At 36.4% G+C, this 19,594-nt stretch overlaps 1 protein-coding gene across 1 annotated transcript in view; it reads left to right on the top strand.

Annotated features, from left to right (window-relative positions):
• The first annotated feature begins 3,179 nt into the window (after positions 1-3,179).
• LOC148948391 (trans-1,2-dihydrobenzene-1,2-diol dehydrogenase-like) overlaps positions 3,180-19,594 on the top strand; it is a 45,412-nt gene continuing 28,997 nt past the window's right edge. Inside the window, exons 1-4 of the mRNA XM_089094323.1 lie at positions 3,180-3,314; positions 5,295-5,508; positions 6,299-6,462; positions 16,983-17,204. Of these exons, the coding sequence (XP_088950449.1) occupies positions 5,307-5,508; positions 6,299-6,462; positions 16,983-17,204 (588 nt within the window). The 5' untranslated portion in view covers positions 3,180-3,314; positions 5,295-5,306. The remainder of the gene's footprint in view (positions 3,315-5,294; positions 5,509-6,298; positions 6,463-16,982; positions 17,205-19,594) is intronic.

The following is a 19,594-nucleotide window of genomic DNA, read 5'->3' as shown; positions in this document are numbered from 1 at the left end:
AACGAGCAAAGATTAATTTAAAAAGACAAAGTTTTTCTGAGAGAAGTAAAGAGCGAAGATGAAACTTAAAACGAAAAAAATCATTACTTCACAGCCTATCTAACATATATCAATAAATCTAGTGCAAATAAATTAAATGGTGATATTTCCCTATGTTTGTGGGATTAGAGAAAACTAGCGCTTTACTGAAAATACAAAAGCCATGCATAAAAAACAAGAATATTGATTTAAGAATCAAAAGTATGTACGTAGCCTCATGACAACAAATTGATCTATAACGTTTTTTATAATCTCACAGGATATGTGATATTAATAACTTTCAGTATATAATCAAAATTATCTTTAAAAATTTGTCATAAAAATTATAAGCTTAAAGTCATTAAACATCATACAGAATAATGGACTGATCTCAATAATGGACAGGTAAATTCTTGGTCTCACCTCAATTAAATAAAAAAAAACAAGTTTTTTTTTGACTGAAAGTAAGGAACGACATTAAAACTTAAAACGAACAGAAATTATTCCGTATATGAAAGGGGCTGTCCCATCCTCAACGCCTCGCTCTTTACGCTAAAGTTTTTTATTGTTTAACAAATATAGAGTTGTGAGAAAGTCAAACTTTAGCGTAAGGAGCGAGGCGTTGAGGAGGGGACAGCCCCTTTCATATACTGAATAATTTCTGTTCGTTTTAAGTTTTAACGTCGTTAATTACTTTCAGTTAAAAAAAATGTTTTTTTTTATTTAATTTTTGAACATTTTGAATTAATGCAGGTTTTGATTTTGGCTCACCGTACATGAATAGTTAAAACAAAATTTGTATATTAATTTTAGTTTTATTTGGTTAAATGGCTTTCTCGAAACTTGTTTAATTTTATTTACGAACGTTTTTATCAGTAATAAATATACGTAACTTACGAAACTTACGTAACGAACTTCTATATTCATATATTTTCAATACGTATATTAGGGGGTTCGCCCCCTAGTCAATACCTTGCTCTTTAAGCTAGAGTTCGAATTTTGTTCCAATTCTTTAAAAATGACCCCTTAATCACAAAGGCCGTTAATTAGAATAAATAGCTCTTATGAAAGTACTAAAAAATCTTTGACTTAAAGAGCGAGGTATTGACTAGGGGGGTGAACCCAATCATATACGTAATATTTTCTTTTCGTTTTAAGTTTTGATGTTGCCCCTTACTGTCAGTTAAAAAACTTGTTGTTTTTTTTTATTTAATTTCTGATCTTTTTTAAATAATGCTGGGAAATCCGCCCCCCCCTTCATAGCAATGTCCCTTTCCCCATAAAAACTTCCTTCATGGAAAGATCCTCACACATAACCCCCGACCCGCCCTCCCTCCCCACTACCAGAAAAAATCCCCCCTGAAAACGTCTGTATACTTCCAAATAACCAATACTATATGTTAACATTGGGTAAAGTTCATAACTTTCAGCCCCCCCCCCCGGGGACTTCGGGGGATTAAGTCATCCTAAAAGACATAGTCATCATATTTTCGACCATGTTGAACAAAATGACTATCTCAAAATTTTGATTGTGTGACTTTGGGGAAAAAAGAGCGTGGGAGGGGGCCTAGTTGCCCTCCATTTTTTGGTCACTTGAAAAGGACACTAGAAATTTTAATTCCCATTCCAATGAGCCCTCGCACGATATTCTAGGACCACTGGGTTGATACGATCACCCCTGGGAAAAAAAATTAAAAAACTAAACAGGCATCCGTGATCTTTCTTCTGGCAAAAAATGCAAAATTCCACATTTTTGTAGATAGGAGCTTCTCAGGCGCGTAACTTTTGATGGGTAGGACCAAACTTGATGAAACTAATATATTTGAAATCAGCATTAAAATCTGATTCTTTTGATGCATCTATTGATACCAAAATCCCGTTTTCTAGAGTTTCGGTTACCATTGAGCCGGGTCGCTCCTTTCTAACAGTTCGTTACCACGAACTGTTTGATTGCTCGAAATGAAGAACATATCAACGCAATATGAACTATGGAAATCCGTTTATTTCACTCTGTAAAACGGAGAATTATATGTTGTGATACAAATTTTAAAGTGAGTCTGTAGTCTTACTACTAAAAAGATCTCTTTACTTCGAACTTGTCTACAAAATAATCATAATTTGTCCTTTTCAGATCCAAAACGACAATCAATCGTTGAACTGACTTCATTGTGCAGAAGTGATGCCAAATTAAACAAAAAATAAAATAAAGCAACTATCTAAAAATACTTTACTTTTATACTGTTAAAATTGCCCTTAAATGGTTTACTTTTACCGTACCAAAACTCCTATTTCGTTTTGTGTTTTCAGTAAAGCCGCTAGTTTTTGTAATCCTACAAACATAGGAAAACATCACCAGTTGATTTATTTGTAGTAGATTTATTGATATATGTTAGACAGGCTGTGAAGTAATAAATTTTGTTCGTTTTAAGTTTCAACTTTGTTCTTTACTTCCCTCGGAAAAAAACTTTTTTTTTAATTAATGGCCATCAGTAACGATATGTAATTTCTTTTAACTTAGTGTATAGTAAACTACCTCACATTGACCTATTGCACACATCAGACAATAAGAGAGTGTATATTTATTAAATTGACACTGAAGTGAGCCAAAGCCTTGTCTGCATTAAATTAACCATATTTTCTTAATATATTTTTCATAATTTCGGGATTTTAGGATATTTAAGATAGGAAAACCATATTTGAAAACAAGGGTAAGGGGAGGCGTTTGGTTTTGCCATAAATCACCTTGTCAAGTCGTTTTTTAAAGCTCTCCTACATATTTTCAATATAAGAGGAGTACAGAGAAGAACTAAAGCTGTCCTGGTCTATCCAAAAGTGACCCCCCCCCCGCCCTAGAATTAATTTCCTTTAGAAAAGCCTGAAGGGTGAGCATAAGCTCGGTCTTGACCAATTATAGTGAACTCTCGTTCCTCCGCACTCTTAAGAAAAATTCACGGTCACGCATAGGTGTTACATTCAAAATGAAATATCCGCAAAATGCAATTATAAGAATTTCCGCGTTTCAGTTCTCACTTAAAGATTTAACAATTATTCACGCTCTTATCGATAAGTGACATCACAAAACATGTTAAAAAAAGGGCGCTTGAAAAAAAAAAACGAACTGGCAGCATGAACCAGCACAATTATTTTGCTTGACGAGTAACCTCTGAACCGTGGTATTTTTGACCGCTATTTTCAATTAGAGATAAGATTTCAGGATTTAAATTACATTCAGTATATAACAAGAGTGTATGCTCAAAACATTGGTTATTTGACTGTCTTCGTCATTAACAGCAAAGGTAAGTTTTTTTTTATTTTTTTTTTTTTTTTTTTTTTTTTTTTTTTACAGAAAATATACTAGATGGAATTCACCATGAGTTTAAATAAAACAAGAATACGGATGAAACATAAGGTAACAGATGAAGTCCTTCTGGTTGGAAAAACTTTCCCTTGTTACCACACAGAAAAACTGGGATAAAACTTTGAATAAAACCTTCAGGTCCCATTTAAAACCTTTAAGACCTTAGCGGAAAGAGCGTAACTTAAAGAAAGGGTAGTCCCCCTTAAATATGTAATAATTTCTGTTCATTTTATGTATTGATGTTTATTTCAAGGGAATATAAATGATTCAACAAATCAGATTCCCGATTTTTCATATATATATATATATATATATATATATATATATATATATATATATATATATATATATATATATATATATATATATATATATATATATATATATATATATATAATATACTCCACCCGCAATTGGGAGATATCTGAACATAAATTTTCAGTCGACTAAGTCACGGATATACGCCGAAGGCTCTGAGAATATTGATCGGTCCTTTTCCCAACACGCTTATAATAACCCATACTGTTTGGTTTTCTTTTACAACACTGCCATTATTGACCCCACTAAAAGTGTCACGAAAGTTTTCAAGCTCGCATTTAAAATCAAGATATATGTCCACTAAGAAATCATCCTTCATAAAGATACAAGGATATCTATTCTAGCCCCATTTATAACGCTCTGATTAATTCCGACTTTTATATACTTTCCTGTATTTTTGTATGTGTACCGTTAGAAGGTAAATCCTCAGTGCTATTTTGTTCTTGAGGTTTGTTAATTTTTCTTTTTGCGCTGAAGACAGTTAAGCGGAGCTCTCGACTGAAATATATGTCTTGTCCTTCTTTTTTTCCCCTTTTCGGCACTAAGTTACCAGGTTTACAGATGGTTTCTCCTATTTTCAGGAAAGCATAAAGAATATTGGAGAGTAATTAAATCAAATATACAAATATAAATATAGTTCCAAATCAGGTTTTATTTAGCCACATTTTCACCATTCAATAAGGAGATTTTTCACTTTTTTTTTTTTTCTGAGGTCTCTATTGTTCTTTTTTCACTGCAGACAGCTGAGCATAAATATTTGGCCAAAATTTTTCTTGGCTGAAATATTTGCATTTTCTCCATTTTTTTACTGGTTTTAAATCACAATGTTTTCTCGTATTGTCACAACTTTCGTAATTAAATGAACTTTTTAACAGGTGCGGCGTGTGTCAGGGATGTGACCAGGGGTGCTTCTTTCTTCGAAATCCTAATTTTGTTGGAATTCCTATGAAACTTTTATTTTAAATTATCAATTAATTATTTTCTGTTATTGTCCTCTGCCCGAAATTTCTATTCTTTCTATCTCAGTCGATCTCAGTCTTATCTCAGTCTTAGTCTTTCTCAGTCTTTCAGTCTTATTTCAGTCTTTAATTCTTTCAGTCTCTCCGTCTTACTATCTCAGTCTTATCTCAGTCTTTCTATCTCAGTTTTAGACACACCCACCCCTGGAAATTTCTAAATAAGCACTTGGCTTATTTGGGTTAAAGCCTATATTCAACTTTCAAACTTAATTTCTCATAATGATCAATCAGGCTGAAGATTGAAGGAATATTTTTTTTTCTAATTTGGAATGAGGGTTTCATGAACATGGAACTTTTAGTAGCTTCTGCTACACATTATTTATTAAGAGTTCCACTGTCTGCTAGATCTGATAATAATATATGGAAACACGCAGTAATAGGGTAAAATTCTTAAAAAAAATGCAAAGATAGTACTTATACTTCTTTATTACAAGTGTGGCGTCAAAATTAGCAACGAAATCAACCATTCACAAGTTGCAGCTCCTTCAATTTGCAACCCTTTACAACCATTATAGTTCTTAATAATCACGTTTTCTGAAGTTTAAATTATGACGTTTGTTTTGCTTCATTCTCCTTTTTAGTAAATATCAGAAATGAAGTTACGCTGGGGGATAATTTCAGCTGGCAAAATCAGTCAAGATTTCTGTGCAGCGTTGCAACTTCTCTCAAAAAAAGATCATGAAATAATAGCTATTGCTGCAAGAAGTTTGGACGATGCTAAAGGCCTTGGCTTACAGTATTCTGTGAAATATTGTTATTCAGATTATAAAGAAGTAGCCCAAAATCCTGAAGTAGGTAAGCAAACTCATTGTATTCAGTAAGAAATCAAAATTTCCGATATTTTCTGCCATTTGGGCTATTTTTTCCGCTCTTTTGAATTGTCTTTGTGAGGATTATGTTCGACCCTCTGTTGCATAGCAACGGAAAATTCAGATTTCTCCTAATTGAAACGCCAGTACTTTTCTTAGAGCAAAATCATTATACGAACGATACTATCCTATTCCGCTAATTTCTTTTCACTATCATTTGCAGCTGAAGAACAAATTCAATTGGTGCATTTTTTTTTTACTGAACTAAGGAGCGTTTGAAAAGGAACATTCAAAACCCTTAATCGCGTTTTCCTCAGAATGAGTTTTCTAGCTGTAGGACATAGTGGTATCAGATTCCAAGTTGACCTCCGGTGTTTTGAAATTAATATTGAAATTTCATTTTTAAAATAATAGAATAAAAATTGTAAAAGACAAAAATGGTCTTGATTGCGGATTACTTTTGCCCATGGTAGACAAAAGGTTAAGAAACTCTTGAACATGCTTTAAGTGAGTGTCAGGCATTTTGATTATGTTTGTTTTTTTAATTTTCAGAAGAGATTTTTAAAATTTGAAAATTTTCGTCCTAAACGGGTAATTCTCGGACTTTTCCGTTAAATTGAGAAAAACTTGCAAAAGAATAATAATTAGAACTCTCTAAATTTTTAAGATTGAGACAAATAGAAAATTATTTTTACCAATTTTCTTCGTTAAATGTAGCATTGCCGTGATTTCTTTTTTCTCTTTGTGAACAATATAAACAGTATACCCATTTTTAGATGTTGTTTATATCGGCTCAATTAATACAGCTCATTACGAACTTACGAAGATGATGTTAGAACATGGAAAGCCAGTGCTTTGTGAAAAACCCCTTTGTCTTAATTTGAAACAAGCAGAAGCACTCTGTGAATTTGCAAAGAAGAAAAGAGTATTCCTGATGGAAGTAAGTTGTTCTTATCAATTTTCCTTTTTAATTTCAGCTTGAGCAGTTGAAATTTTTCTGAGAGAAATTTCGGCCTAATACCCTTAGCGGTTCTTGATCGGATAGACGGAACTTTTATAGGATTTGATAGTAAGAACTATTCATTAGACTATAGGCCATTTTAATCAAGGCTTTTAAGTCACATCGAAATAATATTTTATTTATTTATTTTTACATAATATACATATTTATATATTTCCGTATTTCTATCATAGTATCCTCCCTAAGGAAGGAGGATACAACCACACCCTCCTCTTAAGCTCAGTCCCAAATAGAGTGAGAAAGCCCTGACAGGACTAAGGGGCTTATTGTATGACTTAATTTGAACAAAGACGAAATATTGGAAAGATTCAGAAGGTTTCTAAGCCTTAGTTCAAAATGCTGGTAAAAAGTTTAAGTCTAAGTTTAAGTCATTTTCTAAATTTCATATTGATGGGTAATTTAAGCGTGTATCTCACTCCTCCTCTTTCTAAGGGCAATGCAATCAAGAATATTGTTTATATGTTAATAAACTTATAACTGTCTACTTTAATAATTCAAAAATGGTTCGAACACATTGTACTTAAACTATTCCAAGGGCCAATGGAGGGAGTGACTCGCATCTTCTTGGTCTCTTGTTCCAGAAATACATGAAAAGGCTTACTTTAATTCGTTTTATGCCCACACTGCTCTTTACTTAGGCAGCGCTATTGCGCTGCCTATAATTTATTCATTTATTCCATTTTCATTCATATGTAATCCTTTGAACTTCCTTGCAGGAGGTTTCTTTCCAGTATATTATCCAAAGATTGTTGTTGAATCAAAGACTTATTTCAAGAATCTCCTAGACCTTGAATTCAAATTGAATGTCCTGGGGATTTATGCTATGCTTATGTTGAATCAAAATTCGTTTAATAATTCAAGATTCAAAGAACAGATTTTACTATCAATAAGTGAAGGAAGCCCAAAAAGATTAGAAATTGAAATGAACGATCAATCCTGAAACAAGTAGAAATTAAAATGAATTATGAATTCAAACTTAAGACGAACAAAGATATCTAAAATAGGAATTGGGTTGCTTTCGCTCTATTCAACCTCAACCTTCTAAAGGCTATTGTGTCCTTTACACTTAATTCAACATTATATATATTCCAAACAGTGTATTTAACTTTTGAAAATATCGACTAGAATAAAATGAAATTAAGGTAACAATTAAGTTAACTGGCAGGAATTACTGAAAATAAACTGCATATTTAGTCTAAAATGATGTTTTTTATTCTTGAAAATTAAAAATTTTATCCAACAGAACTTTCTTATTTTTCAACGTTGTAATTATAAAAAATATTTAAATATATTTGGTTTTCAGTAAAGTGAGAATAATTCAATAGCTACTAGAAGGTTTAGGATCGGGGGTATTAGCCCCACCCTTTTTTTTTAGCAATTTCGGTTCGTTTTAAGTTTTAATTGATTCCTCATTTTTATTTTTTCTCGCTTTAGGATTCATAATTTAAAAGAACAAGTTTTTTTTTTAACTGAAAATAAGAAATACCCTTTCATGAAAATTATTTCCCGGAAATCAAAACACGCGGAAAAAAAACCCTGGATAATTTTCCCGGAACATCTCCACATGAAAATTTGGTAAAGAGAATGTAAGACAATTAAAAGAACTTAATATAGTAATTCCGTTAAATCCCCCCAGTGTAACATTTCCCCTGGAAGATTCCCCCTCCCCCAAAAAAATTTTACTCCCCAAGAAAGATTCTCCCTATAGAAATCTACCCCAAGCACAACAAACCACCCCTCCCCCCAATGCAGGGGCAAATCCAGGATTTTTTAGGGGGGGACAAAATAGGTTGATCCGATAAAAATTGTTTAGGGGGGGGGTGTGCAAAATAGGTTGATCTGATAAAATTGCGTTAGGAGCAAGTTTAATTAACACAAACTAGCGTTAATTATGTAATATTACACTACTTTAGACTACGCAAGGGGGCGCGACCCCCCCCCCCTGCCCCCTGGATCCGCCACTGCCAAAATGTCTGTATACTTCCCAATAACAAATTCTATACGTAAACAATGGGCAAATTTCATAACTTACATAACCCCACGGACTGTGGGGGGTCATTTTACACCTTAAGGTGCGCCGACAGTACCGCGTGGATCGCCTATGACCAAGTAGAAGAGGGGAGACAACCTGTCGGAAGCGCCGTATATGTACCTGCCGGTTTTAATTCACCTTAAACTGCATGGGACAGGTGAGCAGGTCTCGATGCTTCCCTTGTTCCCGGTGATCTCTGTCGGTGATCAGTTCTCAGAGAGTGCACCTATAAACCGGTTTATACCTGCAAGATAATTGATCGTAAAATAACTGATACCTGGTTGCGGACCTGGCTTGCTTAAAGGACTTGTTTTTTGGATTTGTGACTGTGGCTTGATGAGTAACGAAAATGGATAAGAACAATATCGTGTGGGCCGCGTTACTGAATTTTGTATCCAGATCGATGATAACTGGTATAAAACACAAGCTTATTATCAACGGTACTGTCGAGTTCTTGTCCAGAGCAGACATTCTAGTTGCCAAAGAGTTATTTCTGCAGAAATCTGGACTACCCAACTCCTTCCGTTGATCTTTAAGGATGACGAGAACGTTTTTGACATTGTAAATTTTTCTGCCAAATCGGCAACAGAAAAGCGGAACCTACCAATATTTGTTATCTTCGAACCTACAGAGGTTCCAGCGTGTGGGGATGAGATCAGTGCTGGTATAACCACAAAAGTTAGCGACATATCTCGCCGTTTTGATGGCTTTATGGAACGAGTGACCAAAGCGGACCTCCGTTTGTTTGGCCAGGCAAGCCCCTCAAGCGAAAAAATTGCCCGCCAGAAACTGGCTTACTATGTCGTCGTGAAGAACCCCCACCCCTGAAAACGCCACTCTAACGGAAGAATTTTATTGAATCAGCATATGGTAAAACCCTAGATGCTAGTAAGGTTGACCTAAGACCTGGTAAGAATGAATGGCGTGTGGCCGTTTCTCAAAAGGCGACTGCAGATGAAATGGCGTGCGGAATCAAAGCTAAAAGCTCAGAATCCGATACGAAAGTGAAAACTCCTGCATACATTGAAATAATTAAAGGAATACCCGAGTCCCTTGGCGTGGAGGATGTGCGTAGTTTAATCGCTGGTTGTGAAAAGGCAGAGCAATGTGGTAAGTCACGATCCTTCAAGCTGTTATTTCCATGTCGCGAAGCCATCAACTCTGCGACCAAGCTTTCTGTTAAAGTTGGTTTTGAGTGTTTCCAAATCCACGAGTTTGCGATTCTTCCAAGGCGCTGTTATAATTGTCACGAACCTGGTCACATAGCTGCGCAGTGTAAAAGTACACCAAAATGTGCCCACTGTGCTGAAAATAACCATGGCGCAAACAAGGAAAATCTTTGCCGAAAACAGATGCGTTGCCTGAACTTTCAAAGTGCCTAACATACGTGCTACCACGCTAGCTGCCCGTTGAACGAGCCAGCCAAGTCGTCACCGGTAATAGTTCGAAATGACTGAGGCTCGCACAACTAAGCGTATAGTCTCTTGGAATCTGAACGGTAATGTGAGTGCTAAATTAGCTGTGCTGGAACAACTGTGCCTCACGGAAGAAATTATTTGCCTTCAAGAACATTTTGTCTCGAGTGAAGGTAAAAATATCTTTGATGCCTTACCATCGCATTTCCTCCATCTTGTACTAGCAAAGAAGCCAAAGCGACGAGGACGCCCATCAGGTGGCCTCGCCACGCTTATCAGTGGCAATATAGACTCTGAACTGTTTTCCAGTTCCGATCGTTTTCTAGCAGTGAGAGTTGCTGAAATGGTTATTGTTAATGTTTACCTACCTACCGATTACAGGGATGATAGCTCTGAAAGGAAGGTTGCCATGGCGTGTAAAGAAGTCGGTAAACATATTAAAAAGGTCAAAGCTTACAACTTCCAGTGGATTTTGTCGGGTGATTTTAATTGTGATGTGAATAAACCTGAAAGCCCTCGATATGCTCTTTTGCTCAGTCTTATACCAAGTGAACGTGCTCTTTCACCGAAATCTGCAGATTTTACGTATATGCCTACCTCTGGATCGGTGTCTAACCTTGATCACGTTTTTGTGTCAAGTAGTACTTTTGATAATTCGTTAGCTGTAGATGTTTGCCGTGATTTTGTTACTTCTGATCACTTACCGTTGTCGTTCCGCATTAATGCACCATTCAATCGTACGCCTGTAATCCAGCGACCTAAATGGCGCACCGTTGTTGAATGGAATAAGGCTGATGTAGGTCAATACCAATATTGCGTCGATGAATTACTCTCTAAGATAAAAATACCTTTCAACCTGCTCCAAACATCCGTCGCCATGTCTACAGCTGAAGCTCGTCTCAAAATAAATTTGTATTCATCATTTATTTCGCATGCATTATTACAGGCTGAGGCACGATGTGTCCCCCATACTAAAGTTTGCACTGACTCTCAGAGTAAAGGCTGGTCTCAGAACCAATGTTTAGTTGACGCTTGTAACATGTCTAAATTTTGGCTAGGTATATGGATTGAGGGTGGTAGGCCCAAGACCAGTATTGTAAACCGAATTCGCATTTCGACGGAGGGTCTTTTCACAAAAGAGCTCGAAAAATACAGAGCAGCCGTACGTTCTGAGGTTCAGAAAAGGTTATAAATGATCTGGTGCTACTGTGGAAGACTTTGATCTGTCGGCAAAATGATAAACCTGCCTCAACAGCTAGTACCTCGAAAGAGGCATGGCAGCAACATTTCTTTAAAGAGTTCTCTGCACCTCCCTCCCAACTTGAGCGTGCATTTGTTGTTAATCTTGATGAAACACTTTCAAAAGATGTTCCAACCGTGTTTATCGTTTCTGTGTCAGATGTCTGGAACGCTGTGCGCAAAATTAAAAAGCCTTTTTCTCGAGGAAGTGATAATGTTTGTGCCAAACATCTTTTGATCGCTACTCCGTCACTTTTATCGCACCTCGCGCTCCTTTTTCAAATTGTATTTGTAACAGGCATAGTTCCCACTTCATTCTCGTCTGGCCGCCTTACTCCTGTTCCCAAAAAGAATAAACCACTGAATGAGTAGGAGGTCCCTTAAGTTGTCATTATCACTCTCTTCCGGAAGTTTCTCTAGAAAGCACAAAATAGCAATTAGTCATCATCAGAGAATTTTAGCAGAATAAAAGCCCTGAAGCAGCTTCAGTGCTGCTTCAGGGCTGCTTCAGTTATATTTACTCCTGATGAGTGTGTCAATACTTTCAAGTTGACTGATTCTACTATCCAGTTCCGAATACTATCCAGTTGCAAAATAGGTTGATCCGATAAACTTACGTTAGGAGCAAGTTTAATTAACGCAAAATTGGGTTAATTAAGTAAATTATACTACTTTAGACTGCGCTAGGGGGCGTTCGCCCCCCTCCCCCCCCCTCTGGTCCGCCACTACCAAAAAGTTCTGGATCCGCCACTGCCAAAAAGTTCCCACTCCATTCTCGTCTGGCCGCCTTACTCCTATTCCCAAAAAGAATAAACCACTGAATGAGTACTCGTTTATAACGGTTGCTACTATATTCTGCAAGGTGTTCGAAACGCTGGTTATGCCTGAGCTTTTACACAAATATTCTATGCCTCCGTTCTGGTTTGGATTCCAGCAGAGTTTAGGATGCGTCCATGCTCTGACTAAGCTCTCGTCAAGCGTGGTTGATGCCGATGATTTTGGTGAATCATTAATTCTAGGAAGTCACGATGTAAACCGTGCATTTTATTCGCTGATTCATGCCCATTTTCTGATTGATTTGTTTAAGCGTGGAGTTAATAGTTGTGTGATCCGTGCCATGTATGATATGTAAACCCATTTGGTTGTTGTAGTCAAATTACCTGATGGGACTGTTACGCACGTAGTAATACCAGTCCGAAAAGGGGTTAGGCAGGGAGCCTTACGTCTCCAGTTGCCTTCAATAACTGTATTCTCGATGCCCAACCTCACACCAACCCCTCGTGTACTTTAGTAGGAATTGACATGTCGCTTATAGCTTATGCAGATGCAATTTTTAAACCCAGTCGAACAGTACTCTCGTTTGAAAGAAATTCTGTCGCTCTTCGTCGAGAATACAAGAATATATATAATATATATATATATTATTCGTTGGTTTATCCATATATATCCTACGATTGCCTCCTGTGGAGCAGTAACTTCTTAAGCAACTATAGAAGAGTGCAAGTTCTACAAATAAAGCTATTACAACAATCGGTAGGTATGTCCAGGATGTACATGACACATGTGCTTGTTTTAGGTCCCTGAAGCTCCTTAATGTAGATCATATAACAGATTACAAGTTGAATGATTGCTGTGTCAGTGTAAGAATGGTTTAACCCTAGATGTTTTTAAGAATTTTTACCGAATTAATAGTGACCTGCATAATTATGGAACTAGACAAAGTGATAATATGGTTGTTGATTTGCGTCGTGGTACTAGGTCTTCATTTTCAATGTAACACCTGGGTCCATCAGTATGGAATGAGTTACCATTGAGCATTAGAGCGGCAGAACACGTACCTCAACTTAAAATGAATTTAAAGGATTATTTTTTGGGGGGGAATTTGTTGAATTATATTACGGCTGGTAGGTTGGGTAGGGGAGGAAGAGGAGCTGGAGAGGTAATGGTGGGTAGAGGCTAAGGTAATGTTGGAAGGGCAGAGTGGGGGAGGGGAGAGGGAGTTGAGCATTTTGAGTGATGGAGATTGAATTTGTTATTATTGTTTTTCTTTTATTAATTAAATAGTTGAGGTTTTTGTAAATAGTTGAGTTTATAGGTAAGTAGTTACGTTGACTTTCGCGCGATCGCAAACCTTCATAGGTTTTCTCCAGCGTGAAAGTGTTGTTTAATTTATTTATTTGTTTGTGAATGTCGATTAATAAAACTTATGAACTTATTCAGCTGGGGTAAAGTACCGAGAGGATTTACAGTTAATCTCGACGGTGTGCCGGTCGCTCCCAAGTCCAAAATGAGGTATTTAGGTCTCCCAATCGGTGACTAAAAAGAACAAGAAGTCTACTAATCCGTCATTTTTACCGTCGAACAACCAGTGCTTACGGTAGCTTGGTAGCCAATAAATTACGACTTAACCGTCGACAACTAAGCAAAATTTACAACGCATGCGCGCTCCCAAATTTCCTGTATCTTGCAACGTTCTGGCGAGCATTCACAGCTACAGGTCGAAAGCAGTTACGGAGCATTTATTTTCGATATGTTAAGTATCTGCTTGCCTTGGCCCCCTGGGCAAGCAACTCATGGATTACGCGAAGGTACGGGATTGTGGACCCAACTGCCTCGATAACAAGTGCATTGAAGCTTATAACAGCAGAGTTGACCGACACCCCTCGAGTCCCATCCTAAATTAGTAGATCGGTCTGTGAAAACGTTAGGTAGGATAGCAGTTGATGTTTTGTATATGTTTCATCTTGTCTCGTAATAAGTTTCTCACTTTTTAAGCATATTATGAATATTTGTCATTCCTTTTCTTTTTGCCACTATTTTTTTCTCTTTACCTCGTTTGTCAAGTGCATTACAACGGGTTATAAATAAATTCTATTCTATTCTGAATACATAATTGTTTGATCTTTCAACAAAACTGAACAAAATGGCTGTCAAAATTTTTTTATCAGATAATTTTTGGGACAAAATGGGCGTGGGAGGGGGCCTAGTTTCCCTCCAATCTTTTTGGTTATTTCAAAAGAGCACTAAAACTTTTAATTTCCGTTTTAATGCGCCCTATCCCAGTCTCTTAGGACCATTATCTTAATACAATCACCCCTGAAAATACCCCCCCCCCCCGCGGAAAATACCCCCGGAAAATACCCCCCCTGGAAAATTCACCCCCGCGGAAAATGCCCCCCCCCCAAAAAAATAAAAAATAAAAAACAATACCCCACGTAGAAAATAAGACTTTCCAAATTTGAGAATTTTATTTGAGTTTTATTTGTTTTATAGCCGTAGGGGGAAGGGATTTTGGTACTTGTGTATTATTCGCCACTCACTCACATTTATGCTGTGTAAAATTAGTGAACATACCGTTTTTTTTGTTAGTTTCTTAGTTACTTTAAAAACAAATTTGCGATATAGATTTGCAGATTAGGGGGGGGGGGTAAGCATAACGGGTTTGCATGCAAAATGTGTTTGGTACAATTATTCTGCATATTAGATAGATAGACAAATAAGTGTATTTTAAAGCCGAATATACGGCCATGAACACAATAAAATAACATAAGTGAATATAGTGAATGGGGGGGGGGGTTAACCCCCCAGAATAATGCCCTCCCCCACGAAAATACCCCCTCCTTCGGAAAGTAACCCCTGCGGAAAATACCCCCTCCTTGGAAAGTGCCCTCGTGGAAAATACCCTCCCCCCCTTTGGAAAATAAGGTTTCTAAATTTGAAAATTTTATTTGAGTTTTTTATGGTTTTGTTGAAAAGTGGTAAGGAACGGGAAAAAGAGGAATTTGCACACCAGAAGTGTCTTAAAAACTTAGAAAAAAAAAACACAAATCCATTCGTGTTGAAAAGACTTCCATATAAACTTGTGCAATTTTTGGCAGTAGCGCGTGCTAAATTAAAACAAAATTGAAGAAGAAAAAAAATTAGGCAAACAATCATCAAAATTAAGCTGAGACTTAAGGTACCAACAAATCTAAGATAATTTTGCTATCCTTTGAAAGGATAGGTGGCTTTGGGACCCAATACATTTTAAATTGCTTAAATTTTTACGAACAAAAGAGTTGTCAAATTATACGAGTTTGTTTTTCTTATCTTCCAAGTGTAAAACTACCACAAATCACCATTAACAAATAAATGAAACCCAAAACTAACAAAAATTACAATAGATAGCCTAGTCAAACTCAAAACGAGCAAAAAGTAAAAGGAATATGGCTGACAACACCCATGTCTTCTTCAGACCAGAAAAAATTTGCACTTTACTTAAAATAAAAATAAAAAACCGTGTATTGTCAGTTTGATATACACATTGGGATACTATTCCTTATAATCTTAATACTTCTTTATTTGTTGAAGTCAAAAAAGTGAAAACATTTAAAATGCATTTTGTTTTCAGTAAAGTGCCAATTACTTTCTGGCCTTCAGGAGGTGTGGTGGTTGTCAGCCCTACTCATGCTAATTGTTGCTCTTTTGAGTTTGAATGGGTTATTTATTATTTTTTCTGTTCGTTTTGGGTTCAATTCATTTATTTATGGTGATTTATGGTCGTTTTACGCTTGGAAAATTATTTGAATTTATTTTTACTCATTTTTGGCTCAACAAGGCCATGCGCACCGGCAAGGAGGGGCAGGGGCAGGGGCATGGCCCCCACCCGGGAAATTTGGGACTACATAGTAATTATAAGGAAGCCAAAGGAAAAAAGCAGAATAGGGAAAAACCATGGAAAAAATGTTTGTTGTCCCATTATTGGCTACCTGCCAATAGATTTTGACACATAATAAGGAAAAATATAAGTTTTAATTTGTGACTGAGTGACCCCTAACAAGGTTTCCACAAATTATTTTTCTATATGATTTGGTTGGAGGAAAAAAAAGAAAACAAAAAACAAATTTTTCATAGTAATGAATGGTAAGTATCTAACGATCCTTGCCAATAACATAAACCTAATAATAGTATTTAATACTTGGAAAAACGGTCATTGAAAAAAAAAATACTTGGGAAAAAGAACTTAAATAAAACATTGCATTTACTTTATACTGAGATTTTTTTTTTTTTTTTTTTTTTTTTTTTTTTTTTTTTAGTTAACAAAATTTACAGACCCCTTGCTATTCTTCTGTAATTTAATAGTAGCTATATACCTAGAAAGAATTGTTTTCTGACTTCAAACTGTCCAAATACTGTATCTTCCGGAAAATCCCCCCCCCCGGTGGAAAAAAAGGCTTTCCAAATTTGAGAATTTTATTTGAGTTTTATTTAGCAAGTACTTGATAAAATACAGTCCATTTTATTTGAACCCTTACAAAAGGACATAAGTATAGAAAAAGTATCGATACCAAAGTGTCTATGTTTTCACCAAATGTCGTATTGAGCATCGACATTCGACAGCTAATGCTTCTTGGGTATCTCCCATCACTACCCGTTACTAAGTCATAGCTATTGCTGCCTCTATGGAAACAACTGCAAAAAATGTATTCCATGTTGTCGATCAATTAGGCAGTTCTAAACAGAGTCACCATTGAACAACGTCAATGGAAGGGGGTTCTGTTTTTGCGTCCTACACTAAAAAAACAAACTTATACGCTATTTACCATGTAGAAACGACCTAATAAACAGATTTTCCATAGTTGCCTCCCCTCTACAAAGCGTGGTATGGCATGGGTGCCCACGTATAAAAACACCTTTTATGCACTATTTAACTTGATAAAATGTCATCTATGTTTCGTAAACTACCTGGAACTCATCATTTTGACTTAATTTAGGCGCTTTGGGTCCGTCTCTTTCCTGCAATGCTGCATCTTGGAAAGGAGCTTGATAACAAAACTGTTGGTGAAGTTAGTCAAGTAATCGTTTCATTTGGAGTTCAAATTCAACATGTAGACCGGGTTAAAAAGAAACAACTAGGTGGCGGTGCAGCCAATGATATTGGGATCTATTGCGCTCAATTGGCCAGTTTTGCCTATGGGTCAGAGACACCTCTGAAGGTAAGTATGGAATTTATGTCTCCTCTCTCTCTCTCTCCCTCTCTCTTTCTCTGTCTCTCCCTTTCCCTCTCTCTCCCCACTCTCTCTTTTTGCTACTTACTTTTCCTCAAAACCAGAGGAAAATTTGGCAAAAGTTTCTTACTCTGACCGTCGAACTACAGCGAGGGAACTGATTGAAAGTAATTTTGTACATGGTTCGTTTAGTCTTAACCTAATACCTTTAATTGGCATCGAGGGCCTGTGAAATTCATTCAAAAGTTATTGTCAAATGAGCCAAATGAGAATTAAAAACACATTTTCCATTGCCCTATGAAGTGGCGGAGGTTCATGTTCGCTGTACAGGTTTTGAAGGTTTTTAATTTATTAATAATTTCTTTCTTGCCGTACTACATTGTTAATGTTTTGGCAAAAGACAACAATTTTGCCATCACTCGATAACTGAAATTCAGACTTATCCGAATACTACTACTATAATTAGTAACAACTCACTGCAGTACCATGTTTGCTGACGTCAACACAGCTGGGTACTCTCCTCCTTCTCTTCAGTCTATTCTAAACTTCACTTTCCACCCTCTCCCATGAATGTACAATTCCCTTTAAATCCTTCCTTATATGCTTTTCCCACCACGTTATATGCTCCTTCCAACAGGTGACAACCTGTTTTTCGTTTGGTCCCTGGTGGGTGGATAAAAAAAAACAATATTTGGCTATCTGCCATCCGCCATCAGTAAATGTGACCAAATTATCTGAATATTTCTTTAATTATACCCCTAGAAAGTTGGATCACACCATATTTTCCGAATAGCTTATTGTTTTACGTAAGGGTCAGTCAATCCAGTACCTCAGATTATTCCAAGATAAGTTTCCTTTTAAAAAAACTTAATAAACCTTGCTAAGATTTTTAAAGTCCCCCTCCCCCCGTTTCAGATTTTTACTTGTACACACTCATTTTCATAGTTCCCATTACATAAACCTTGGCTTACTAATTTATTTTCCTACTCATCCAAACTTTTTTCAGCAGTTAAAGATCCCCTTGTGCCTTTACTATTCAACTTTTAAATCTTCACTGCATCCAAGTTTTTACTACCGTCTTTACTACCCAGGTAAGTGAGGCTAAATATTTGATCGAGCTTCTTGTTAAGCAGCATCACTTTTTTCCCTCATTTCTTCCTTGTATAAGCAACATAGTCTTCTTAACATTGATTTTCCAACCTTTTCTTTCACCCTGAACTTTCTAAATCTACGAAAGTTCATTGCTTTGTTAGCGTTTTCATCTAGAACCCTCAAATCATCTGCATTATCAAAGTCCAGGTGGTCATAAAATGAGCAACTAGTATTCTATTATCAATACCTTCCCAGCTCAAATAAGCCTTAGCAGCTTTCTTATTCAAACTCAACGCTACTCCATCCCTATATACCCCATCCTACCTGCCTGAATAGATAAGTTCTATATTACCTAATTTCATGTTTTTTACATGTTTACAGTCCTAAGCCCATCTTGTTCTCAACATGGTTTTCCATACTTGGCAATGGTCTTCATCAACAAGAGTCGAAATCCTGCACAAGCAATGTCAAGCCTATTACCTCCAATTTGTTATATATTCGTGCCCACAAATATTAGGCTACTATGGGGAGGCAGCTTATAAAATATAAGTTGGCCAGGAAGGGGTTTTTCAGCTTAAAATAGCCCACCAAAACAAACGAAACCCGGAATAAATATCGACCAACCAAAATTCAGTGCAAATGCTGTATCGTTTACTAGACAATAACTTTCAAGAGGGGTGCAACTTTACAAGATTACTCAACAGTGATCGAAGGGTAACCGTTCCCCTTCCCTCCTCGCCCTCTTTTTTCCCTAAATGTATTCGATCAAAATTTTGAAACTGCCATTTTTTTCAAAATAGTTTAAAATTAAAATACCTAGAACTTAGAGGTCAAAAAGTCCCACAGCGCCTGGGGCAAGGGCTGTAACATATGCAAGTTGCCCATTGGTAGTATATAAGGTTTTTTGTGGAAGGTCTAGTTCTTTTTTTAAGAGAAATAACTGATCAAAGAGCAAACACTTCCTTAGATTTACTCATTTACGGGGCAACTTTGGTTTACGGGGAAGGGCTGAAGTTATGCAAGATGTTTATTGTTACTTCAATATTTTTTTTGGTTTGATACTTTTTTCTACTTTGATACCTTTGTTACTTATGTTGTTGCTCTGATACTAGTAGAGATGCCTTATTGACTCGTGTCACCCACCCCTGCTGCCACCTATAACTTTTTTTTACATAATTTATGCATGTTTTTATGGTTTTTGTCAGTGAGAATTTGAAAAACAGGAACTTTGTCACATTTTTGTATGTTTTTATGGATTTTGTCAGTGAGAATTTGAAAAAACAGGA

This window comes from Artemia sp. Qi Xiang Cuo, chromosome 9, assembly GCF_049724085.1.
Source record: "Artemia sp. Qi Xiang Cuo chromosome 9, ASM4972408v1, whole genome shotgun sequence".
Lineage (NCBI taxonomy): Eukaryota > Metazoa > Arthropoda > Branchiopoda > Anostraca > Artemiidae > Artemia > Artemia sp. Qi Xiang Cuo.
Note: the sequence above shows the minus strand (reverse complement) of the source record. Positions and strands in the feature narration are given on the sequence as shown.